Source organism: Gambusia affinis, linkage group LG07 (assembly GCF_019740435.1).
Source record: "Gambusia affinis linkage group LG07, SWU_Gaff_1.0, whole genome shotgun sequence".
Classification (NCBI taxonomy): domain Eukaryota; kingdom Metazoa; phylum Chordata; class Actinopteri; order Cyprinodontiformes; family Poeciliidae; genus Gambusia; species Gambusia affinis.
The window spans coordinates 3214201-3241213 of NC_057874.1; the positions used below are offsets into that span (position 1 = coordinate 3214201).

Below are 27013 nucleotides of genomic sequence, written 5' to 3' on the forward strand. Positions count from 1 at the left end.
GGACAACACATTTCTGCATCTCAGGTGAGCTCCTCCTATATGACCGTTTTTACTAAGTGAAAACCACTGCTGCTGGCATTTTACCATATTCTAGAAAATGCAGTAATTTACCATATGTTAGGAAATACTGTAAAATACTGGGACCTGTGGTTGACAGACATCATCAGAATCATCATCAGACAAAATTTAGACTTTACTCCACTACTAGGTGGAAGACTCCATTATGAACTTCATGATACCAGAGATCTGCGACTTTTACAATCAGTAAAATGTGCATTTAAAAAAACATAAAGAGCAAGATGAATAATAATAAGCTATTGTACAAGGCTATTGCATCTTATACAATGTGTTATAATGTTGTACAAAAATAAAATGGTAGTTCTTGAAAAGGTCAAGAACTACCATTTTATTCTTGACCTTTAGCTTGTTGTTTTTTTAAGTGGAAAACATCAAACTTGGGCACAAATGATCAAAATTCATAAGAAATGACATGAATTTATGTAGTGTTATTATTATTAGTCCTTAAATCATAGGTTGACCCCATGTCCCAGGTTTTACTTCACTCAGAGCAGCAGGTTGCCGGAACAACATGGAATATTATGACATAGAACATTATGTCACTCATGATGTCACTGAATCCTTTGGTGACAAGGGCCAGAATTCATGTGAGAGTCTTTTAAGATTCATTTTTGACAGAGATCTCATCTGTGTTGCAATCTTTTGCAGAGTTTGTCTGTGAACTTTTCATCGCTCAGCTTTTGTGAAACAAGAAAAGCCGAAAACGATTGAAAAATGTTCAATTTTGGAAAGAATCCAGAATCTTCCTCCAAACAGGAAGAAGACAAAGAGGCTGTTTTTGGCAGAGCCTTTTCTCTTCTTAAAGAAGCAACCGATCTGTTCGAGAAGAAGGAGGATTTGATCGACCAGTTGAGACAATTGCAGAAGAAAATAGCAGACATGAAATGTATCAACGATGATTACCTGTATCTCAAGAGCCAGATATACATTTATGGTAAGGTCAACGAACATTTAAAACGTGAGTTTTATGTACTGAAAGAAAAACTGGAAGCTCAAGCTACACTGAGGGACAAATGCAGAACGAAACAGAACGAACTTGACAGCATAATCGAAAGCAACGAAGCTTTTGACACAGTAGTTAAGGAGTTAACTTTGAAACTAAAGAATACCAAAGAACTGAAAGAAGAGTACCGGGCAGTGCAAGACAAGAAACAAACCTTGAAACAAGAAAACATGTGTTTGGAAATTCAGATTTACGAGATCCAGAGACAATTATCAGTACAAAGCCAGCTGGAAAAAGACTGCGCAGAAGCTGAGGAGTATAACAACAGCTTAGAAATGACCAACATGATTATGGAGAGACACCTTGCAGGGTTAGAAGACACACTTTGGGAAAAAGAAACTAACTTCATGACTAGCTACACCGAAAAACTTCAGTCCAAAATCATCCAGCTCCAAAAAGAGTTCAAGGCTGAACAGTACTGGTCTGACAAACTGAGGCATATCAGAAATCATTGGAGCGAGATTAAACAGAAGAACATCAAACTTCAGGCGGAACATGAAAAGCTCAAACGTCAGCTTTGGAAAACTAGGAGGTTCAAGAACAGGAACAGTGAAATTAATTCACTCATTCAGGAAAAAGAAGAAGAAAATGCCTCTTTATGCCTGGAAAATGAGAGGCTCAGAAAGAAACTGCAGTATATAGAAAACACAGAGGACAAACTGGAAGAGTCCAGCGACGACGTGCCAGGAGAGTTGGTGTATCCAACCATGATCGAGGAACTCAAGAGTGCTCATGCCGTTTTCCCCCCACCTGTTCTACCAGAGGAGGAGGCAGAAACTTCCACCAGCCAAGGAGGGCAAGTTACTGACAGCAAGCTACGCCAGTATCTGCCGCTGTCAGAGACACAACCCCACAGTCTGAGAGAAGATCCTGGATTTGTAGTTTCAACAAACGTTGACGCGTCCTCAGCCATCCACCGTGTGGATGATGCAGTAATCACTGTGGATCATGAGTGGCCCAGCACACATGAAAGTGAAGCACAACTTTCTGAGCAAAAGGAGTTTTGGGGAAACTTGTTACTTTACAACATGTTTTTTGTCGTACCTGAAACTATGTACAATCATTTTTTTGGCGGAAGACAAGAGCATTCTCCTCTTACCCCCTAACTCATAGGTAAAAACACACACAAACACACTGATACATAACTAACACACCTTCGAGATGATTTCACATCATGTATAACATTCAGTTGATCGGTGAATCAAACAAGCACACAGCAAATCAACTAGACAAAGAATGACAAAAAAATCATTCAAACAGAGAAACGTAAACATCTGCAGGTTTCCTCCGGGCACTCCGGTTTATTCCCTAAATGCACCACATTAACCATTGTTGAAGAAAATCAAAGATCCACTAACATTTAGTGGATCTTTGGGGATTTTCACTAAAAGATCCACTAAATGTTATTTTAGGACAACAGGAGGGTTAAGTGGTGGTATTTACATTTAAATTGCTCTAATAATATTCTTAATTAACATATTGTATCATGATGATAATTGCCCCTACTTATCAGCAACCTGCAATACGGACGGCAAGAAGAATCCTATAGAAATTAATTGTTTGAATAGTTTAGTTAGAGCTAAACTTATTTTAATTAAAATTTTTATTAAACTTTGAAATAAAATGCAGGAATTATTTGGCAGGCTACACTAGTGACACATTATTTGCAATTTTTAAGGAAACATTGGGGCATCTGTTTATTAAAAACAGATATAGGGATGTTAGGGTTTTTCCATCCATCCATCCATTTTCTGTTCACCCTTGTCCCTAATGGGGTCAGGAGGGTTGCTGGTTTCTATCTCCAGCTGCGTTCTGGGCGAGAGGCGGGGTCACCCTGGACAGGTCACCAATCTGTCACAGGGCAGCACAGAGACATACAAGACACAAAACCATTCACACACACACTCACACCTAGGGAGAATTTAAAGTGACCAATTAACCTGACAGTCATGTTTTTGGACTGTGGGAGGAACCCGGAGAACCCGGAGAGAACCCACCATGCACAAGGAGTACATGCAAACTCCATGCAGAAAGACCCCGGGCCGGGAATCGAACCCAGGACCTTCTTGCTGCAAGGCAACAGCTCTACCAACTGCGCCACTGTGCAGCCCTGTTAGGGTTTTTTTAATTATTTATTTATTTATTTATACAATTAATTTTTTACATAATTTATTTTTAAAAATCAAGAATACTCAGTCCAGTTTTACAGTTTTCGTTCATGAAGACTGTCTTTTTATTATTATTATTGAGAAACAGAGTTTGATTCGTCCAGAGCTCTATTTACACTTTTACATGGACACAGACTTTGTTGTCATTCAACTGTATGTAAAATATATATATTGAGCAACATTTTGTTGCAAGGCTACAATAAGAATAACAAAATTAAAAAAACATATAATAAAATGCATCAATACAATCATATGCTATAAATATAACAATGATCAATTCACATCCCAGGATTAATACCACATTCAAACAGGAATAGCATAACCTACCTGATCCCACATGGGATCCACGAAGATCCCACATGGGATCCCATCGCTCTAAAACCGAAAACAACCAGTCAGAGCCAGGAGGGCCTTAGCGCTGTCAATACATATATGTCAAAACATATATGTAAAAATTATGTAAAACAATGTTTTGTATAACACAGCACCTTTAAAGACACCCTTCTAATTTTGTTTCATTTCAGAAAGCAGAGGTATTCGTCTTTGGTCAGAGTTTCTGCTGGTGAAAAGCAGGAGGGGAGTTGGGTAAGTCAGCCAGGACTTGAGAAAAACTTCAGAAGCTGCAACGTCCAGGTGGGCTTGGTAGCCCCCCTCTCTGTGGTCTCAGTCTGTCTATTGTTTGAGTGGCGATATACTCAATTTGGTCCACTTTACTTATGAGACAGACATACACTCTCCCACCCATGCACCGACATCTTCACACCCACATACAGATGAGGAAGAGGCTCCTCTCTCAGCCTGCTCTAAAAGCCCTTGGCGCTGCTTGTTTACCCTTCACTGTGACAGCTTTGTGTGTTGGCGTGTGTGTGCGTGTGTGTGTGTAGATCTGAGGGGCGAGATATTGCGTGTCAAGTGCTCTCGAGGGCTACACTATCATTTCTGAGTGTTATCACACCATCCTACTTCCCAGGGGTAGGCTGTCTTTCTTTTTGGCTTTTTTTCTCTTTAATACACACACTCTGTTTTCTGCCTCTCTCTCTCTCACCCACACACACACGCACGCCGGTACGCACACACATTAGATGTACACACAGACTCAGTAGGAAGTCCAGACAGTGTTTGCTCGGTGAAGTGTAAAGTCAAAGAAAAAAAAAAGTGCATGGAGTAGTTGGTCGGAGTACACACACAAACACACATAAAAGTTTGTATTTCTACCCATAATAGAAAAGTGGAAAGATTTCCATTCATTTCAGTTGCTCCCTTTGTATCCATCCACAATAATCCAGCAAAGCATAATTAACCCTGCCCTAAACTTAGGTTTACTTTACAACATCGCCTTAATTCGACTCTACACTGACACCAATCACCCCCCATCCAGCCCACCCCCCTCTGCTTACAGGAGTACTGGTCAGAACCGGTCAGAACCAGATCACACATCCCTGTACTTCTACCCAACACACAACTTTCTGTTGACTTCCATTTGTTTTAGTAAGTGCCTTTATGCCTAGCCCAGATATTTCCCATAAACTATCCCTAACCCTAACTTTAACCACAACTTATTTCACACCATACCTCTGAGCATAAAGCTGCAGTATGAAACTTTTATTTAAAAAAAATATTTTTTTTACATATTTGCTGAAATAGTCAATATGTCGTGACAGTATGGTGTGACATAGCTAATCTGTGGGAAACAAAAAACTTCTCTTCCAGTGCTAACTAGAAACAACCAATCAGAGCTTAGTGCTGCCTATCATCGTCCATGTGGCGCTGCTCATCCCCTCTTCCCCCACCCCCATTCTCTGCTATGGTACAGAGCATGTTGTGAATGCTAACTGTGGCGACCAATAAGCAGTTTTCCTGAAACGGTAACTTGTTTCTCTGCCATTAGCACACAGAGCAGTGAGTACATGAGGGTCATTGACAGCACCTAGACCCGCCCCCTGGCTCTGATTGGTTGTGAATTTCTTCATTTGGCGATAGCAGCTCAGGAAGGAGGTGGAGGAGATTTATCTTATCTCGGATCATCTGTCTAATAACGTACTGTCACCACATGGTGACAATTTTAACAAACATGTAAAAAAAACATTATCATTATCCTGTGACAATAACTCAGAAATAGTCCAAATACTTTGGTTGTATTTTTTATTTCTTTCCTTCTTACATAAAGTTTCTGTTTGTAGGTTTGTGGTGCATTTCTGTCCTAAAGAAAGATGGAAAAGTTCAGATATTTCACAACGAGATATTAACATACATGAAAAAACTTATTATATAAGGAAAGCCTTATTTAATAGCAGAAAGTGTGACAGCAACAGTCAGAAAAGCTCACAGTATTCAATTATGCCACATGAAGTGATCAGTACATTATTGTGAGAGAACGAAAAACCTAATGCAAGGGAACGCAAAAGAGAAGAAAAGTCCTCCATGTCCCCTAAGGGGCTCCGTAGACTACAACCAGTCACCAAGGCAACAGTTTGAAAAAATGGACCCCAGCTGTAGAGAACATGCTGTTGGAGTTGGTGGAAGTCACATGGACTCAGAAATATCTCTCATCTAAGATGATAAGATTGGTTGGAATTGGGGGCAGACTTTTACATAAATAGACTGTCTGGGGCACTGAGACGTGTCCAGTCTTTAGGTTTAAGGTTTATCTTCTTTTGTTTCTTAAAAAGTGGCATCTGAAATTATTCACATAGCCACAACTGTTACAGTTGAATTTGAAATTAAATAATGTACTAATCCATGCAATCTGTTAGATTTTGCCAAAAATGAGCGAGACTTACACTGTCGTTTTCTTTTTCGTCCTCCTCCTCCTGCCTCTGTGTCTCCCTGCTCTGACAGCTTATCAAGTAATTCACCATGAACCACTTAGCAACAAGTGGAGGTCTCGCAACACAAATCTCCTACAATCAAAGGTACTTTCAAATTCAAACCCCTCTTCTATTGCTGCTGCCTGTTCTTCTGCTTCCAACGCTGCAGTCCTGTCAGTCTCAGATTTCATTCCCTCACCTTAACCTGGGTTTTTATCCTGAAGTTTAGAATTGAGGACAAAAGTAGGGAAAAGGGAGAATAAATAAACTCTGTGTTTGCTTTTCATATCATGATTAGTTTTAATAATGTCAATCACCTTGCGTTGCTAAACAGTGGAAGGATCAGTATGTGGCCACAGGGTTAAAGTGTATTAGTGTGTATTACTTCCCAATCAGCAGCACAAATTTCTATAATTTCTTCAGGTCCTCCATGACAATTCAGTCACTCTGCAATATTAACAAAATAGATAAGGTCTAAGATTTAGCATGTTTTCTTGACAACTTGGCAGGTAACAACGGAGGTAGTTGGCCAGTGTGCAGTTTTTAAAAAACGCCCTCCTGGATCGTCACGTTTCAACGAGTCCATATGCAACTAGAAATGCTCAGACCTCTGCACTGGAGGACAAGACGCTACACAACACAGAAGAGCCGACAGCAGGTCAAGGCTCAGCAGTTCGTCTATATCTCATGAACAAAATACACTTCTCTTAAAGATTAAAATGTGCACACTTTGGACAGGGAAGACGTGTTTTGAGAGAGCAATGTATGTGTGGTTTTAAGTTTAATTTATATGAAACTTAAAACCACCTGAACAGATCATGTGGCATCAGGTTTCATCTTTCTGACGCCCACATAGTTCAATAGAAGGTATTTAATAAATAATACTGTATAAACGTCAGCCTGAAATGATTTGGTCAAAAAGTGAATACTGACCATAAGTAGCTTTAGCTTATGCTAACCTCGCAGCAGTTAAAACAAACATTAGTGTTTTTTACATGAGCAAACTGGTTCTGTAGTCTGAGTGAAGTCATTAAACCAGGGGTCTCCAACTCCGGCCCTCAGGAGTTTACAGTGTAGTCTGACCAGGTCATGACCTCTGCAGTTGTGTATTTCCAAGTGGTGACCTGTGAAGACTGATGAGACGGCTTCTAATCTATTCTCTAACCAAACTGGGTCGCTACCAGTGTTTGGTCAAAGCGACTCAACTTCACTTTCAGAAGAATAAATTCAGCATTTGGGATGAAAGTAAATAAAAACAAAACAAAAACAGCAGCTTAAGAGTATGCCATAGAGTGAAAATGTAAAGAAGGAAACATTACCATGTGCAAATTATCTTGCCTATACTATCAATAATTCCAACCAGCAAAAAAAAAAAAAAAGGACTGTTTACAACAAATAGGCACAGATCACTGGCAAGTGATAAGTCTATGTTCCATTATTTAGTCCAAGTCCAACAGAACTGTTTGCACCCACGTCCTCTGGTTATTAGTGAAGCGCTATTACATTTTATATCTATAAGACCTGAACTAATCTTTGTAAGTCCCATATTTTTTTTTTCTTTTTCACTAATTATTGGGAAAGCCATTAATGCTGCAGATTAATATGCATAGAGAAGCAGTCTGGATTTGGTATACATCACTGAAAGTAATTATGGATGAAAGCCTCTTTTGAGTGTGAGGTGTTTCCTGGTAGGAAGGTAAACACTGCCCTCTTCAGGCCATCAGCCCCAGCTGTCATTGAGGTCAGTTTTTATTTTGCTCCACTATAATCCATCCGAACATTGCAACATGACTGAAGTTGTCCAAATACCAGAGTGTTGTGTTTCAAGCGAATTCTGTTCATTTATTTTTTTCTAATGGATGTAAGTGTTTCAAATTTATTTGAAATAATTCGTAAGTGGGAGGAAAAAGAGGGGAGAGACTTCTCTTTTTTTGGTTAAGGAGGAAGAAGTGAAATGATGAACAGAGGCTGGAGTGAAGGACAAAACTACTGTTTAGTTCTTATATGGTTAATGTTTAGCTCTTTTCCAAACTGCTTATTTATGTCAAACGGGACAAGGAGCATTACAAAATATGCTAGTTTTATTTCAAAAATATACCAGGTAGCCCCTGGTTTTAATGTTGACTCCCATTTTATTACAATGTTTTATTCCGGCTTCATTGAGTCAGACTGAGTGTTTTTGTTTAGTTGAGGGCGCAAAATGAGCCCAGAGTAAACAGAAATGTAAAGATGTGCAATAAAATCATAAAGATAAGTCTGGTGGAGCTAACGCTATCCATGCTAACCAAAACCACCATCACTACAAGTTACTGCCATCCGCTTACAAATACATGGAGATAAAATGTAACACAAAAAGGTACAGATGTCCAATTGTCCCTGTTTGGGTCAACCTCAGTAATAACTTGAGATGACAAGCCTCTATAGAGACTGTAGTGGTCTATGTTTGTTGTGGTTATTATTGTAATACTTTAATTTTCCATTGGGGAAAATAAAGTTTATCTTTGCTTCTTTTTTTAGATTCCTCTGTTGCTCACAGACACAATGTGAGACGTCCTCCTCCACGTTACATGGAGGGGTCCACCTTTTTATTCATTGTTTTTTGTCCCAAAGCACACCGGAACTAGCTGCATCCATGATCCGCTGGGGCCCAGCAGCTCCGGCATATAGAGGGAGAGGGAAGGGGGTTATTGTTGCTGAGTTGAAGCTCTCTTGGGGATGAGCTGACTTCTCTGCTGGCTAAGTCGAACTGGCTCTTGCCTGACATATCATGCCCACCCCAACTTGGCTTTCTTTTCTTTGATTTTCTTTTGCAGGACTCCCCTGCTTTTGGCGATGCCATCTGCCACAGGGGCCTATTTGTCTTAATTTACTTGTTTTATTTCATGTTTGGTGCGTAGTTATTGTTGAAGTCCGTGTTGCCCTGTTTTTTGTTACGGCTCAGTGAGCCGGGTTGTAACACAAAACAATTCGGTTACACCTTCACAGATTTCTCAGTGCAGGTCCACAGATTCTGTCCTGCAAGTAACAAAATATAAATGTGCATATCCGTACAGCAGAGGGCAGTACTGAGTCAGTGAGATTTCGGCATGCCCAGACCAGAAATACTGCCATGAACGTACGTATCGATTCACTGTGGTAGTTTTTAAGTGATTCCAAGTACTTTGAAGTACTACATGCAAATGACAACAATAGCTACGTTTCCATTAGAAGTGCCCAAATCTTTGTCTAATTTCATCTGTCGAAAAAGCAAATTTTAACATTTGCAGTGTTTACATTAAATAAAAAATGACATTAAAATCACACGAGAATAAGTTTGTTCACACGATAAGTCATTAAAAATCATGATTTTACATTAACACTTTGGATTCCGCACATTGGAGTGACGCACAACTTTAAATGAACTGTGATGCTGTGAAAGCCTGATGCACAATGTACAAAAAACCCTCCAAAAGCAAACTATCATCCTACTACTACTTCCTGCTGTCTTCTTTGTGGTTCTGGCCAGTAGTAACATCTGGCTGTTGGTCACGTAACGGCCAAGCAACCAGACATGGTGGTATCTGGTTAGCAGCAGAGAACAACCAATAGAAATATTGAGACAGAACATGAAGAGAAGAAATGGCTAGGCTTCTTTGAAGAGTTAGGTCAGTCTACTTAAAGGAAGTAAATATTTGTGCAACTATTTATATTTTTATTTAATTCGTCTTTAGGGGTGAAAAGTGTTGCAAAGGATTATTAAAATTGCAAGAATTCTTATTGTTTTTGACAAGTCTGAACATATACAGTTGCAGTTATTATTGATGACTATATACAAAATAGATGTTGCATATGAACAGAATTGCTTCTTTTCATTTTTCATAAACTGTAAAGTAGCAACTTGTGAAGGGGATAGATGGCGATGTAGAGGCAGAAACCTTTCTAGATGTTCTGCTGTGCCATGTCTTTTTTAAACTTTTTTGATTTTTTTTTATCCCACAGATAATTGTCTTTCTATTGATCATATAATTGTGTAATTTGACATGTACAAAGTAAATTTGCTTCATGAAAACACAGCAAATTATATATATAAAAACTCATTTTGTAATTAAAAGTTTTGCCGTTAGGAGGAGGTGGCTTTTTGGTCATATCAAAATTGGGTTATTAAACAAAACTGTAATAAAAACACTTTTTTTGTATCACACAAGAACAGCCTGCCTCACATGAACAGCCTGCCACTGGTGGAAACCACAAAGAAGACAGGAAGTTGATGGATGACGGTGCGCTATGTTTGTTTAATGACTTATTGCGTGACATAGTACGACTGTGGAGCTGAGGAGGAGACACAGAGACCAGTTCCATGCCAACGACTAAACTAGTGGATAACTAGAGGCGATTTGAGTTAAGCCATCGATTCCCATTGGGAACACTAACATCCTATGGGGGATGCGAATTCACTGCCAAAAAAGATCCGTGATCTGTCTGCACTGATCAAACATCAGATTTACAGTGAGTGCAGCATGTTTTTCTCTGGAAAGTGGCTAGCTGACTTCATTCCAGATGCTATTGTCAACCCGGAGGCGTTCACTGTGATTAGAACTGAAAGAGATACAAAAGCTTGCAGGAAATGCAAACTCATAAATCAGCCTTTGGTGTTACCCATGTTAACTCTTTGTGAAAACGGTCATTATCTATTCTGGTTACTATGAACTCCACTCTGACTGCATTTTATTAGGTTTTGGATTGAGCAGCAAAAAAGACAACTGACTTGTTTTACGCTAATGAGAGGGATTCATGTAGTGTCCCTCCGCTGATCATAACCTGGTCTACCTGAAGCCACAGTACACCCCCCAACCCCTACCCCAGTTAGAAGCCAGCTGGCCAGCAGACGGTTCTTCGGGAAATGGACTCCTGAATATGAAGATGCCCTGAAATACTTCTGAAACGACAGACTGGGATGTGCTGCTGAATTCACAAGATGAAGACATCGAGGGGCTGGCCAACCTCTCGACTGAGGGCTGTTATCCCAACAACAAACTGGCGGACTCAGGGGATTGTGTTTAATAGGAAAAAGATGGCCTTCAGGAGCAAAAACAAGGTGGAGATTTAATTAGCGCACAGGGAAGTGGAACATTGTATGAGGGAGGCTAAAGATGCCTGGGGGAGAAAGGTGGATCAGAAGCTGAAAGGGAACATCACGGTGGTCTGGGATGGGATGACAACCATCACAGGTCACAGCATGGACATCGGCAAGGAATGAGGGAGTGTGGAGAAGGAAAATAAACTAAACGACTTCCTCAACCGGTTTCAGGAAGTCATTTAGACTTAGACTTAGACCTCATCCAGGGCCTCCTCGCCTCACAACAGATATATCCATCAGAGTGACCTCCAATGTGGGGGTCACTACAGTAACCAAAAACACTACTGTTACCTTCACCTGCCAGACTTGCCCTACCTCAAAAGAGGACCAACCAATAGGTGCCAGGAGTCTCACCATGAGTTGAGTCTGGAGAACCAACCACTGTAATGTCTTTATAACAAAGATACTGAACGTGTCAATTTATTTTCTAAATGAAAGCTGTTCTGCATTTTAACTCAAACTGAAAAGTTTTGAATATATAATAAAAGATTTGTCTGTAAAAACATCCCGAGCTTTTTAAGAAAACACAATGAACTTTCCGAACTTTTTATTTTGGGGTTTTATGACTGTTCTGACCCAAATGTCTGTCTGCCTCTTTACATGCCAGTTAAATATTGAGAATGGTTCATTCGTAAATGTTAAGCATATGTGAGATTTCACATCCAAGCTCGGCTCTCACCGCTGCTGCGGTTTTCACTCTGCTTTGTATTTCCTCGAGCAGGAAATACTTCACTTTGACTTCACTGTACAAACTGAACATTTAATTCTGTTGAGTTGTTTTATAACATTAAATAGGTATAAATATTATAATTATTATATAAAGGATATAAGTACATAGTCCTTGTGCTTTTGATTAAAATTCTTGTATGGACTCAAAATGGTATAATTCTGTTCCAAGCTCCAGAATTGGAACAGATTCCAATCTGGGATTCAACAAAACTCATAAAAAACTAAAACAAACCATCATCCTCCTACCGCTTCCTGTCGTCTTCTTTGTCGTCTTCACCAGTAGTAACATCTGGCCATTGATGTGAGACGTGTGATGCAAAAAAAAAAGGTTTTGAATAAAAAACGTGTGTTTTTGAAATTGGAATGTTTCCATTAAGCAAATTTATTTTTGTAATTTCAGTTTGTGTTTTTATGGTTAAAGGAAGCAGAGCTACTGTCAGCTAATTCCAAATTAAAATATTTACATACACGCCACTTCACGTCTGCGTCCCTCCAAAATTAGATTTAAATTAAAAAAATATTTCAAAGTTTTTAGCAGATTGTGTCCTTCTGAGTAATCTAGGTATGCCTTATTTGCCTTAACTATCTAAAAATAATAATAAACCAACTAAACTTTGATCTAAACATTGTTCCAGAAATGTTAACCTCCATTACTTTTTACACAGAGAAAAACAAATCTTTTAAGATACAATGATGTTATGGACACTTAACTTTTATTCCATTAGGGATATGGGCACAGAATTAATTTGTGAACAAAATCTGACCATGGATGTCTTTGAATTCAAAGTAAACAGAAATTCCCCGGATGCAAAGGAATTTCGTTTTGCTAATAAATATCATTTGTGGCCATCATCATTTCATGTTTTCCTTGATTAAAACCAGAAAAAAAAAAACAAAAAAAAAAAACCTTGTTGTCAGTTGTAGCAGAAGTGAGCAAGTGAACCTTGCGGGTCTCCCTGCTGAGAATGTGCCGCAGTTCATTCAAGCAGAAGTGGAATGCCACGTCTGTAATTATTGAACAACAGGGAGCAAAAAGTCGGAGGAAGGAGTGGGGAGAGTGGGAGAACAGCAGAAAGGCTGAAAGTTTGGGAACCAAGCGACAAACCACTGAGTCGTAACCCACAATCATTTTATGTCTCTGTTTACTTCATTCTAGGAGACAGACATGAGTATACTGTAAATAAGATAATACACAACATAAAAGAGGTAAATATTAGACTAAGGGATGCCATGGGAAATAAATGCAGGCATCAGTCAGGCATTTGCATAAACTTGTGTTCCTTAGTACACAGGTAGAGCGGAACATCCTGTAGGTAGAGGTGCACTGATCAACTGTGGAGGGAAATCTGACAATTTTCCAGCTAAGATTAGGAATTTGAGCATCAAAGGCTGATCCAGTTTCTGATTCTTTCCCTATTCATTAAATCTAAAATTACTAAGAAGTCTCAATTTTTAATTGATAAACACTGCATGTACTGTAATAGTATTTGTGAGTTTACTAAAAATTCAATAAAGGTTAGAAAACATGGGCATGACAATATGCAGAACTAAGAATTCATCTTTTTATGTTTAAAGATCAAAATATGTTTTGAAGTAATTTCTAATCAGTTAAAATATTCTATTTTGTTTTGACTTGTACTGATAATTAGGGTTTAGTCTTTGGCTAGCTTGAAAATCATTCTAAATAAAGAGTAAAAATGTTTGCTCTTGTGTTTCTCAAACAGTATTTGCATTTTTAATAATGACGTTGAATTAGTTTCTGATATGGGCACACACGGGCAACTGCCCAAGGCGGCATCTTATGGGGGCAGCTTGAGCTAAATTACACCCTGTGTTGTTTAACAAACAGTCCTTTTAGTGGAGCGGCAACAGAGTTCAGCTAAAAGCTAACAGAGTGTTTTTTCTGTTCATCTGTCATTATTATTATTATTATTATTATTATTATTATTATTATTATTATTATTATTATTATTATTATTATTATTATTATTATTATTATTATTGACTGCCCAAAAATCAGCAACACAAACAGTTTGAAAGTGGAGGAGGCTTTCACACTGGAAGAGCGTCATCAATCAGACTGACAAATCTTCTGTAAGCAAACCCTGAAAACATAAAGGGCCAAACTAGGAGCCGCTCCGCTACTTACTTCAATATCCGACTTTAAAACATAGGAAACGATGTTGAGCTTTAAGCACTTACCTTCACATCCAGGCTCATAATAATCACTTAGACTTACTTCCAGAGGCAAAGTCAAGTGATAACACCAACAAATTTGTACTTTGTGACGTTTCACTTTGACAAGAAAAGGTAAAGGTATTTCAACATTGTGCCGTTTTGTGCTATGATATCTGGAGTGACCCTCACTGGGACGTACCTAACTGAAAATCCACTAAATTACTATATCTGTCAATGAACTCTCTCTTTAATGTGTCACAGGGATCAGAACAAAGACTTATAGCCATTTAAAATCAACCCCAAAGACACAAACAAATAGTTTTATGAGTCGGTATCAGCCAGGAAAGGCTTGATCAATGCATCTCTACATTTAGGGGCCAAGACACTGATGACACTGTCATTGGTTCATCCATCCATTTTCTGATATGGTCAGCAACAACTTATGCAGGTGAAAACTTAAAGACAGACACAGTAAAGGGAAATGATTCATCCGTGATCCAGGCGGTTTGGCAACAAGCAAAAATTCTTCATCGAAACAATGACATAAGACAGTACATATTTGCTAATATTATTTTTGTTCATAAGTGATACTGCAGAGTAGTTACATATTCGTTCCTGGAAATCTAACATAAAAAAAGGCATACTGAACTACTGGCAAAGGACATCCACAACTCAGACAGGAAAGGACAGTGAAAGGGTTCATATCATCAAATACATAATCAATTACATTTGCACAAACTTGTTAAAAGGAACTGTAGTAAAATATTACATATGTAGTAAATTAAAAAAAACAAAACAGAATGGAGTAGGTGATATACACACCCAGGCATTTTAACATGTTATAGAAAACATACCCTGAATGACTGTGTCTCTCCCAAAGTCAACAACAAAGACAAGGTTCTGATCTCTCTGCCCCCTAACACTTCAAAAATTTGAAAACCTCCCCAAGCACTTTCTATAACCCCGAAAATTATTCTGCTGCAAATTGTTTTGAGTTCAGTTCAGAAATTTGTTTCTTGTCTGGTTTCAATTCCTCATTTGGGAGGGTTTTGCCTGTTGACAGAATCTAAGCCATGGCAAGGCCAGAAGACTCTCCCCAACTACAAGTACTGCTCCCTTTTCTCTGGTGGGGTACTTTTAACATTTGGTCTGCAATTCAGAGGGGAAAAAAGACATGTTTCAGTGAAAATACAGTCACAGAGAACAAATTATACCAGAATGACACATTTGTAACACCTAGAGATCACTGTAGTCGACACCACAAATCAGCACAATGTCATGTTTCAATTCATTCTGAACCTTCAGCCAACGACAGGACACAAAGGGAGGTATGGAAGGCATAGACAGGGATAATATCTTACTTCTCAAAGAAAAGTATCCTTTAACAATTTCTATTTACAATGAAGACTCAAAAGGTGGTGAAATGAAAGAAGACCTAGCCTACGTCTTTCCATTAAAATTGGCAAGGTGGAAGAAAATGGGAATCCTGATCAAGAGGTCCAAATTTGGGGCCAATAATGTAACAGGAACGATAGAGGGGAATTCAGTGGTTGGACAGTCAGATAGTCCTCGATAAAAAGGCGGGGCTGATCAGTCAGGGAAACTAGTTTCACTCAACAACTCTGCCCTGAATTAGAGAAGAGAAGAAGACAATCACAGAAGAACAGGGTAAGACAGGAGGGGAAGTAAGAAACACAACAATACTTCTGAGATTTCCTGTGTTACAAAGTCACAATCTCTGTGAGGTGTTAGTACAAAGTGACAAAGATGGGAGGTTTAACTACATGGCAGCTGGCTAAAAATGTGAGGGATAAAATGAAGTTTCACTGAGAAATTAGTCTCCAGATAAGTTCAAAATAACTAAGACCTATAAAAAAAGCACAGTTTTTAATGTTTCACATGTAACAGTTTCTCCCTCTTCTCCAGGTAGATTTCTTGTTACTCATAACTTCCCTGCCAAAGCCTAAGTACAGAAAATTGTCAATTTAAAGCAAAGTAGTGTTCATATGATATTGTATCTGTTTTTATTACTTCCTAAAATGCCCAGTATTGCAAAGATTAAACCTCTTTGCTATACTAGACCGTTAGCTTAAACCTCATTAGCTTAGACCTCTATGCTAACGCTCACTTAGCTGGCAGATATTACATAAAAGTACAGGCATGCCATCAATGTTGCCACCTAAAGCTGACTTAACTTAATATTAACGTTTCAACTAAAAATAAAAATGGAAAAGATTTTGTTTAAACCTTTAATCTTTTACCCGTCTATGACTAATAGCTTTTCATAACTGTGGTTCAGTAAAAACCACTGGAAGCCCTTCTTTTACATTACTTGACATTCTTTCTTATTTAAAAGGAGGAAAGGAATTTCCTATAGCTCTACAGCTTCTCCAGTCTGACAATAACAGGGCACTCCAGAAACAAGTGTTTTTGAGGAAAAGAGGATGCAGGAAAAAGGAACAAGCCAACTGTGACCTTTTCTTGGAAAAGTTAATGGCTTTATTATCTGGAACAGTAACGGACCAGCCCTTTCATATACACAAATGAGGGCAAAGTGATGTGGGAGCACCAAGCGGAAACTCAAGAGCCAATTTAAGGTAACTGCACAGTTCAGCTGTAAAATGTTTGGATCTGGGTTTAGCTGCAGGTAATGCTTCTGTTTTGTCAGTTTTTAGGTTGTATTTCTTAAAATCTGTTGCTATAAATGGTACGTTAAAATATTTTCTTACTGCGATTAAATTATGCAGGTGTTTTTTTTAAGTTTAATATTAGCTTATGGTCTTTTTTCAAGATACAGTGCAATTGCATTACAAAGTAGCTTATTGCTCATTTTTTGTGTCTGCAAGATAGCTTAGATAAATGATTAAATGAGGCAGTGTCCAAAGCAGGACCTTCAGTGTTAGTAAATGGAACATAATAAAAACTTGCCCTCTTTCTCTTCATGCAGAAACCGATGGTAATCAGCCACACACATGCTCATTAGAGATAAAGCAATAGGCTAATGGAACAATCCACTTCCACTGTTGCAGTTCAGATTGTGTCTCATGATTCAAGTCAGGTGAAAACCAAGCTGGTCCTTTTGAAATGAGAAAGGCACCGGAGCATTCTGGACACTCCAGTACATTCATTAATACTTTATTTACCAATGTAAAAACATGGACTGAAAATGATTGGTAGTTTGTTTGTTTTTTCTTTTGTTTTTTTTTCTTTTACGGTTTATAGGATTTCTGATGTCACACAACCTCACTGCACCAAGTGGAACCAAACAAGTTATTGAGGATTAAGAACACCAACAGAGCTCCAACCAGGAAGCACAGGACATGCAGGTAAAGACTCTTTGAGTTTTGCTGTGAGAACTTTTACATCCAAACCCAAATTCCAAGACTCAAATAAAATGAATAAGACATGAGCTGTCATACACATTTTATGTGGCTATTTTTTTATTTTTCACCATGAGGTGACAGTGTGTAAATTATTGGGTTTTCACTTTGTGGTAACCTTATATGCCTAAACTAAATAGCTTTCCTCTTGGCTTTTGAAAGCAAAATAGGGAGATTAAGAACAAAGTTCAAGAACCAAAACAGAGTGTCGAGTTTTCATTAAGTCATTAGAATTATCACTGACACTGTAGTTCCATACCAAGAAGGTTAAGTTTGTTTTTTATTTTTATTTTCTGCACAACAGTGACTTTGTGGCAGAGGAGCTCTTTCCACTCACTGCATTAGCTTAACACTGTGTAGCATCAGGCTGGACAAACACTTCTTCCTGTGATGCTGGTAAATCATGTGATTGTGTCTTAGTCTAGAGTGTAAGTGCTGTGTGATGGAGCAAAGGATAGTCTTTCTGTTTGGTTTCAGTTTTCATTATTTGAGAAAAAGAAAGAAAGAAATAAAAATCAGGTTGGTGCCCAGCGTGTCCTCTGCTCTCTGTTTGGGGAACTGCTGGAGGTGTTGGGGTTGGGGGGGGGTTTTACACGTACTCCCTGGTAGTGGAAGGCTGTGATTGACGGTAATACTGTTGCCCTCGCATGTCGTCTTTAGAGCAGGAGCAGCACAGCAAGGAGCCGCCCAGAACGGTCAGGCTGGCAGCGGCCCAGCCCACGAACAGAGCCGAGCCGAACTCATACCTGAGCAGGAAAAAGAGTGGAAAGAGACAGGAAAGCATTTATAGTCAGACAAAAGAGTTTAAAATCAAAGTTTCACAAAATTGTTTACCTGTTTTCAATTTAATAACTTGAATAAATCGATCCACCTCAGAGTTGTACTCTAAATCAGAAGTGTGCTAACATCTTGTGTTGCAACATTTTTCATCATAAGAAATCCTGTCCCATGGCGTGCAAACTAATTGCTGTCAGCATGTGATTTCAGGTTATGTAAGGGTGAGCAGATATTATAAACCCTGGCTGAGGTCAGTGGTTTGAAACCTCGGGTCTACAGTCAAAACTAGAAGTTTACATACACTTAATAAAAAGACACCAAACCTTTCTTGTTTCAGGTCAGTAAGAATTACCAAAATTATGTAGATGTTTGCCAAATGCCACAATAATGGGAGAAAGAATATGAGATATATTTCTTAATAAAAAGCAGATTGTTAAACCCTCCACCCTTTGAGAAACTTGTTTTAGTAGTTTGGTTTTTATCAGAATCATCGTTATTCACCAAGTCTGCTCACACAGGCAATCTGACTTTTGTACGGCTTTGCTCTCAATAAAGACATTTAAAAAAATACACATTTAAAGAACACTCAAAATGAAAACAATGATATACAATCAAAAAGGAAAACATGGTTGAATTAGTGGAAATATACACGGTGTTGATCTGGGCACTTTGTTGCAGGTTCATCAGAAAGAAGGCCTACGGGAAGAAACAGTCTCTGTGGCAGCAGGTTGATGCAAAGCGTTTTACCTGAAGGTAAACATTGAAACAGTTTGTGTTGAAACAGCTGGGTGGCATCTGTAGAGATGTTAGCTCCCCTTTTCCTGACCCTAGACCTATCCAAGTTCTGGATGGGTGTAAGGTCAGCCTTGATGATGCTCTCTGCAGACCTAACTATCCTGTTTTGTTGATGAGCCAAACCACAAAGGGATGGATGTGAACAGGATAGACTGAATACTGTCTCTTTTAACCCATTGATTGTGCGTTTCTTGGGGATAGGGATGATTGTGGAACGTTTGAAAGACTAAGGAACTTCGCTCAACTCAAGAGACCTGCTGAAGATCTGGGCCAGTTGGTCAACGCAGGCAAGAGAAGGATTGCATATCATGGAGATTTGTTGAAGGAGCCTATTGACATCTTCCTCAGAGATCTGAAGTCCAGGCAGGGGGAGGAGAGGAGAGTGGTTGATGCATAGGGAGTTTTTGTGTCAGAGTGTCCATTCTGTAATCTCCAGTGGAGTCTCTGACACCAGCAGGGTTTGTTCCAAGCACACGCAGGCAGATGGTAACAAAAACATTGGTGGCTAGCATTGTGCTGTGTGGGGTACTTAACCTGTTCTGTTTAACGCAACTGCTTTTACAGAATACTCATGTGACATGAGCGCTTGGTTCATCAGAGACAGGTTACAGTTTTCTAAATGAGGTGGAAGCCGCATGAGTGCTTTGACAATATGGCAAATTTACAGCACCATCAGGTGGACTGGCCTGACAACTACAGCTGATTCAAGGTGTGTTGGTGGTCTCATCTATCCGTGGAACCTTTCCTATACCAACTTCTAAAACTACAGTCCAGGTATCGTTCTTGTGTAAACGTAGCCTGGGATGTGGAAGAGTTGGTGAGAGGTGTGAATGGCTGCCAGTAGCATCTTCTGAGGTCATCTGTCAGATGACATTTCTGTTCCAGTTTTGATGATAGGATCCTGTGGTTGGTACTTTTTTTTTTTTTTTTTGTTCTTCAAATAATTCAAAACCGATGTTGGGTCATCTGTTTGTTTTCATCAATGGTCACACCATTGATCAAAACATTGATTCTAATATTGATACTAAAGAGAAGTTGGAGATGGAGGGATAACCTGGAAGTTGAAAATGTATTTAGCTTCCTAGCAGACGGTGAGGTCTCAGCTGCAGAATCAGGATGTAATGCCATGGATGATACATTTTGTTAGACAACAAGTAGCAACTTTATAACCCGAGCAAGTACATACCTGGCATTGAGCGGTGTATTTGGGTTAAAGAACTGGGAGGACACTTGAGTGGCATACCAGGACACAGACACGAGCGTGCAGAGACCTGCAAAGGAAAAATTCAAGAGATTTGTCTCCCAGCTTTAATTAGGGGTGCTACAACTAAACATAAATGGAACGCAGTGGATCTGTGTTTAGGTCATCCTCCCCTCAGGGATGAGTTTAATTTATGTCTGAGGTCAGCAGCTAAAATGACCACTTCCTGTTTACAGCAGGGGCCTTAACTGCCTAACAGAATCCTACATTCAGGCTAGAAAAATGTGAGATCTCTTGTGAAACACACACTTTACTGAAGCTACACCGTGTATTCCTTTCTGGAGATTTACCCCACCTGCAAGCAGGAAGAGAGCTCCTCCGGTGACAGCAATCCGGGTCTTGGTGGACGGGTTGTTATCTCCCACCTTGGTGCACTTCATCCCTACGACGCTGACGATGATGCCGATAAACCCAAGGAGCACTGAAATCACCATGAGAGCCCGGCATGTCTGGATGTGGACTAGATAAAGGAGAGAGAAGAAATGAGCAGGAAACGTAGCGTGTAGCACGGTGCAGCACGGAGTATCAGGGGGTCGGTGTTACAGAGGCTTAGAAAAGACACAGAAGGATTAAGAAAAGGAAAGAAAGTGGTGGACAGTTTTAAAAACAAATCATTTCTCAGTTCTTCAGTTGGAAAAACACCCAGAAAAACTCTGGACATTAAAGTGATAATTTCGAAGGAATTACAATACAGATGCCGCAAAGGACTAATGGGAGACCGCATGCATTTATGACGGCTCATTAGTCCACCACTGGACCACTTTTCGCAGCATCGTTATCTCCAGCTATTTATTTTGTCAGAGCTGCGAGACTCTAGTCGTCCAAATCCTCATTCCAGTGTGGCTCTGCTTTTTAAAAATTTTAATCTATTGCCCACACTGACCTCAACACACATAACTTGTGGGAGGAACAAAATTACATAGAACCATACACACACACACACACACATATGTAGAGAGCGCACAATGTCTGTGTATATGCAGCTGCTGTAGGTGGGACAGACACAGATGAAGCTCTTTCTCTGGCACTGAGCAGCTGTAGGAGGGCCTGTTCTCCATGTTTCACACAGAGAAATTAGTGTGGCTCGGCAACAAAGCTAGATTGTTTTCATTCAGGCCTCCATTGATGCTGTTTACGGACATACTGTGTGGCAACCGTGGTCACTGAAATGAAAAAGTTACCCTAACGTTCTTTGAACACAGTGTCACAAGAGGAAGAAAAGAAAATGAAAATTCAAACACACCCCATGTTGAAGTGAGGGAAATGTTTCAGCACCGGCCTGACACACAATTCGTTATTTGACAGAAAAACACACAGATCCATTCACAACGACAGCAACAAGGTGAACTAACTTTGATGTCTGATTTATTGCTGCACAGCTGCTTTTCAACATCTTGAACAGAAAAGAGTCTTGATTTTTTTTTTTTTTTATCTACTCTGTGTTTTAATCTTTGATTTTAAGTTAAAGGCTCATTGCCTTTGTGCTGCCCAGTCACAGGCTGTGACAGGGACAGGCTCATGGTTACCCTCCTCTGTCTAAACTAAGACTGGTACTGCCAGCCACACTTTCTATGTTCCTGCTGGTAGGGGTGAGCTTGTGGGTGTGTGTGTGTGTGTGTGTGTGGGTGTGCAGGCAGTGAGACCTTATTGTGATTTCACTCAGTTCACTCAATTGGAATATCCAGCAGTGGACAGTAACAGAGTATATTTACTTGAGTACTGTACTTAAGAAAATTTTTTGAGTATCTTCACTCAAAAAATGAATGAAGATATTCATTTTTTGAGTGAAAAAATGAACATCTTCATTCCCCCCCACCCCCCAGTGAAAAAATAAATCCCCATAAAATTTTGGGGGAATTTATGACTTTCATTCCTCTACATTTCAAAAACAAAGGTTGTACTTTTGAAAAAAAAAAAATCTTTCTTGTATCTTATTTTGTGGGGGCAGGTGAGAAATTTATTTTTTTAAAATATGGAAATACTTGTCATCTTTTACTGCATGTTTATGCTGATGTTTTTCACAGGTGGATCAGACGTTTTGTAGTTTGGTTTTCAGCAAGTTACAAGGTTCTGTAAAAGGGTTCAGGAAACAATACAGCGACGTACTGATGTTAGACAATAGAATTTATACTTTTGAATACTTAAGTATTTTCAAAAGTAAGTACTTCAGTACTTTAACTTGAGTAAACTTTTGACCAAGCAACCTTTACCTGTAGTTCAGTGTTATGTGACCACGAGTATCAATGCTTTTACTCAAGTACTAGAGTCGAGTACTTTGTCCACCACAATATTATATCAGATATCTGATCCAGTAAATACTTCCAGCTATTTTCCATTAAAAAAAAAAATACTTCTTGGATTCATGATGCTTATATTATTACCCCAGAACTTTGCCGTTTTTCCTTTGGTTAGCAGTATTTTGCTTTCAAACGGTTCAGCGGTTTCTGCCTGGTTCTGCTGGCTCCATAACAAACCATCAACTAAAATAACAAAACACACTAATTCTTCTCTAGCCTCTCTTACACAAAGCATCTCTGCAGAGAAAGTATAAGCCACCGAAGGAGGCAGTCACGGGCCTGGTCTGCTAATGGAGGGACCAGCTTTATTTCAAATTCAAAAATACTTTATTGATCCCAAACGGAAAATAAATGAATCCAGTTTGATGTGATGTTGCCATGACAGGCGGTCTGTGTGACACAGCTGGTCGGTGGAGATGTGGGACCACCACTGTACAAGTGCGTGGCACACATCATTCCCAGCCGTTTACACACACTGGATGGGTTTCGGTGAAGTGCAGTGAGACGGAACGGATCATTGGACTCGGTTCCTTCAGAAGTTATAACTTTTGAAAATGGAATCAAACTGAGAAGGCTTCGTATTCCACTGACACGCTCGTTCCTTCCCACAGTGTATGCACTGCTCCGCTCCGGTCCTGCCTTGGCCTCGCGATGCCAGCTTAGAAGCGAGTTTGTCTTTGTGGTTTTGTGACGAAACGCTTGTGAAAGAGCTTCCTGTTTAGGACAGAACTGTGGATTGATTGATTGATTTATTTGATTTGTTGTGACTATTCATTGTCAGAATTAAACCTAATTGGCAAGATTGTCACTTCTGTGTTTGTTGACTAAGAAAAAAAAGGAACATAATTTGAAAACATATTTCAAAGAGTCTTTTCAATGCCTCCAAGCAACAACAAACTGATTAGAATAGATTTGAAAAAAATAATCCAGGCGATTGTATGTAAGTTGCAACAAGCTGGCCTTTCAGGACTACCAGCTTCCACAACCCTTCATGACTAACAGCTAATCATACCTTCCAGCTTCACCTTTAGCAAGTAGTTCAGCAAACCAAGCGTTACTCTCCATTATGTTTGCTTGACAGTTCAAGCAGACAAGGCACAGTCTGGTGAACAATTATACCCACTGTCACATGCTGCTCCTGTTGCAAGTGCATCCAGAACAGTAGAGGTCTCATGGTGCTCTCACTGCCAGATCAAAACAAAATTTAAATCACCCCTGCAGCTTCTTCTCCAAAGCTCCAGAGCTCCTGTCCACTGCAGTGAAGGGAGGAACATGCGCTTTACAAACGACAGCTTTCAAAGTTTTAACTTGATGTTTGTCTTTGGTCACTGGGTGTGTAAGCGAACAACGGGGAACAATGCACGCGTGTGGGGAAGACGAAACACATTCTGGGAATATCTTTAGTGTTTGCCTCAACACTGCCCCTTTCTTCTCGTAATAGCGGCTATTCATCCACAAAGACAATACGCTGTTCTTATTGCTGCAATGGTTCAAAGGAGATAGAGGTTCAGTTTGGGTGCCCTGGTGTTGAAAATGTCTTAATACAACTGATGCACAAAGTCACCGAAGTGTCTGCACTTTCAAGAGAGCGCCATAAAGTTTAGTTCTATGAAAAACAAAATGTGTTTTCTTACTGCGCACCACATCAGCTCCCCCCAATTATTTCATTAGAAACTGCAGTGAATGATTTAAGTGGACTAGAAGATGGATCGACTCATATAATCCATAATTAAGAGTCTCTGCGTCCTCCTTAAAAGATCGGCAATGACAAGAGGCTCATATTTGGAGCTAATTTATGTCTGAACCCTACATTCCTTAGCCTTTCACCACTTTTCTCACATTACATGAACACAACTTCATTAAAAGATGCTGCATTTTTAAGTGAGATTTACAGCTTGGGAACTTCTGCGAGTCGAGATGACATCAATCACTCTGGGGGTGTGAGGATATGAATAGGCCAACTACAATAACTATTATGATTTGCAGCTCAACAACATTTGTAAAAGAGTTCAGAGGAAAACGATGAGGCAGCTGATTAGCAGTCGTTCAAAGCCACGACTTTGAACGACTGCTAATAGTCGTTCAAAGAAAATCTGACAAAGAAAACAGTCTGAGTGACACCGAGTGTCTGAAGAAACGTAGACATGCCACTTGATGTTAGTAGAGTTTGGCTTTATTGAAGTCATCCAATAAAAAATGACCACACAGTTACTCTGAACTGTACCCTACTAGTTTTAGTACTTCAAACTAACAATATAATCATAGAGCTGTACACAACAAACCATTGTGGGTAAGAAAAAAAACATACAAATGACAGAAAGTAGAGTGGTCAAAGGCACATACTGCAATAACTCCAAGCACCTCTTTGGTGTCTTATAACCAATCAAATTTAAATATCATACTCACTGTCCAGCGAGAGCATGGAGTCAAAGATCTTGCACTGCACCTGTCCCGTACTCTGCGATGCACAGCTCATCCAAAGCCCCTCATACAGACCTACAGCTGTGATGATGGCATCCCCGGCATAAGATGACTGCTTCCACTGGGGCAGCGCGGTGGTGGAGATGATGCCGATCCAGCCGCCCAACGCCAGAAAGTACCCCAGCAACTGAAGACCCGAGTTGGCCATCCTCGCTCTGAAAATCTGTTTCTACTTGTTCTACTTCTCCTTCTCTCCACCTGACTTGAAGCGGCTTACTCTCAAGACTTCTTGTTTCTCTGTGGGCAGTCTTTGTGTTGTTGCTGCTTCTTGTTTGACTTTTCTCCTCACTTTCTTGTCCCTCTAAGCATCACCCCTTCTGTCTGCTTCAACTCACATTTGTGTGATTCTCCACTTTATCTCAATGTTAACTCTTTCTTGGCTTGTACCCACAACTTGGATGCTTGTCTTGCCTGTCGGCCAGAATGATGAACAAAACTCTCCTCCTCGAGGTCTGTCCTATCCGGTTTCTTTGGGCACCTCTCCAGGGATGAGTCAAAAACAATTTATGCTGGTCAGAGATTAGGCTTGTTGAGGAAAATCGCTGGGCCGGCTCACTGTTTGCATGGCTTCCTTCTGTTCCTTCTCTTTCTTTCTGCCGTTTGCGCGCTCTCTCCCCCCCCACTAAAGTCCTTTCAACTGGTGCAAGCTCAAGTGGCTAAGTGAGAGGGAGCAGAGGAAAGTGAAAAGCAAAAAAAAAAAAAAAAAAAAAAATCAACAAAGAACTTGTGGAAACAACAGGCTGAACATGAAGGGATGGGTAATAGAATTGACTTATGATTGGACTCTGGTGTTTTTTAGCAACGCCTATGGGAGGGAAGAGGGATGGACCAACTGGGAGGAGGGGGTGAAGAAGCAAAGACTGTTGAAAGAGAGACAAAGAGAAAGTAAAAAAGAAAATGCTGGTCAGGCAGAAACTTACTACAGGTCCAAATAAGGTTTATATTTTTTTGTCTTATATTTCCAATTCAAGTGGTGAGTTAACTTTCCCTAAGCAACTCTAGTTGATCCTGTTTGATTGGTTGTCGGATGAATTCATCCCTGAAGAGTTGGCCAACACCAGACTGGAGGTGTGGAGGGAGATGGGGGCGAAATGCAACAAATGCACGTAAATCAGCCCCAAAACAAAGCAGCTGCTGAAAAGGACATGTCACATTCAGACAGGCTCTCAGGAAATTATGGTCCACCAAAGCATGCCACCCCTCATCACCACGGAAACCCAGATGACTCAAGGGAGAGATTCACACAGGAGCAAACAAGAGTTCACCCAACTGTACAGCCTTGCGAGCTGCAAGCACAGTCAAACTCCTGCCTTTTATGTGTGTGTGTGTGTGTGTGAGGGGGGGGTTGGTGCAGGGGCACAGAAACCCGTTTTCCCACAGCTGCTCGGCCTGTCAACTCTACTTGGACTCAGCTCATTAAATTAGCTTAAATTCACTCCAGACTAACACACTAATTCCATTCTGCCTATTAGACTGTCCACACGGCCGTTCTCAGAGACATGGCTGCTCCTCGCGTCTGCAAGAGACATGTCTCACCCCTACCAGTAACACTCTGTCACACACACGCAGCCTGTCTACACGACAAGCGTGTTCGTGCGTAACTTCTTGCATCGGACTTGGCCTCATCAGTGCGTGACGGATGCTCAGGTGGGTTACATGAAGTTTCTCTCCACCTTCCTGTGCAAAGAAAGGAAAGTGTCTTTTCTGCTCATATATGTTTTCAGCCTTGAACTTGAACTCAACCTGCCACAAATGTACACACACACCGGCCCAAAACAGCTTTCTATATCCTGAGTAGATCTGGATAGTTTGCCTGTGTGTATGTGTAGCTGGGTTTCCTCTAGCCATGTAATCCAGAAAATTGGAATTGCAAAGTTTATTTGCTTAATAGAAATATGGCAATTTCCAAAACACTCGCTATTGCAATAAAACGTGTTTACACT

The 27013-nt window shown here is 40.0% G+C and overlaps 2 protein-coding genes across 5 annotated transcripts; one reads left to right on the forward strand and one right to left on the reverse strand.

Moving 5' to 3' along the window:
• The first annotated feature begins 688 nt into the window (after positions 1 to 688).
• On the forward strand, positions 689 to 6917 carry LOC122833668 (WEB family protein At4g27595, chloroplastic-like). 3 transcript variants are annotated; one of them, XM_044121421.1, is made up of 5 exons: positions 689 to 1012; positions 3774 to 3834; positions 4134 to 4221; positions 6088 to 6161; positions 6566 to 6917. In XM_044121421.1, exons 1-4 carry the CDS (start codon positions 793 to 795, stop codon positions 6097 to 6099), a joined length of 381 nt encoding a protein of 126 aa, XP_043977356.1. In that variant the 5' UTR covers positions 689 to 792; the 3' UTR covers positions 6100 to 6161; positions 6566 to 6917. The 3 variants fall into 3 exon arrangements, with proteins under 3 accessions (XP_043977356.1, XP_043977355.1, XP_043977357.1); XM_044121420.1 differs by lacking the exon at positions 4134 to 4221 and having other exon boundaries at positions 689 to 2194; XM_044121422.1 differs by lacking the exons at positions 3774 to 3834; positions 4134 to 4221.
• Positions 6918 to 12595: 5678 nt separating this feature from the next.
• Positions 12596 to 25811, reverse strand: cldn19 (claudin 19). 2 transcript variants are annotated; one of them, XM_044121425.1, is made up of 5 exons: positions 24996 to 25811; positions 20588 to 20752; positions 20218 to 20302; positions 18059 to 18205; positions 12596 to 15706 (listed from the first exon to the last, which is right to left on the reverse strand). In XM_044121425.1, exons 1-5 carry the CDS (start codon positions 25216 to 25218, stop codon positions 15670 to 15672), a joined length of 657 nt encoding a protein of 218 aa, XP_043977360.1. In that variant the 5' UTR covers positions 25219 to 25811; the 3' UTR covers positions 12596 to 15669. The 2 variants fall into 2 exon arrangements, with proteins under 2 accessions (XP_043977360.1, XP_043977359.1); XM_044121424.1 differs by having other exon boundaries at positions 12596 to 15228; positions 24996 to 25790.
• Positions 25812 to 27013: the final 1202 nt, after the last annotated feature.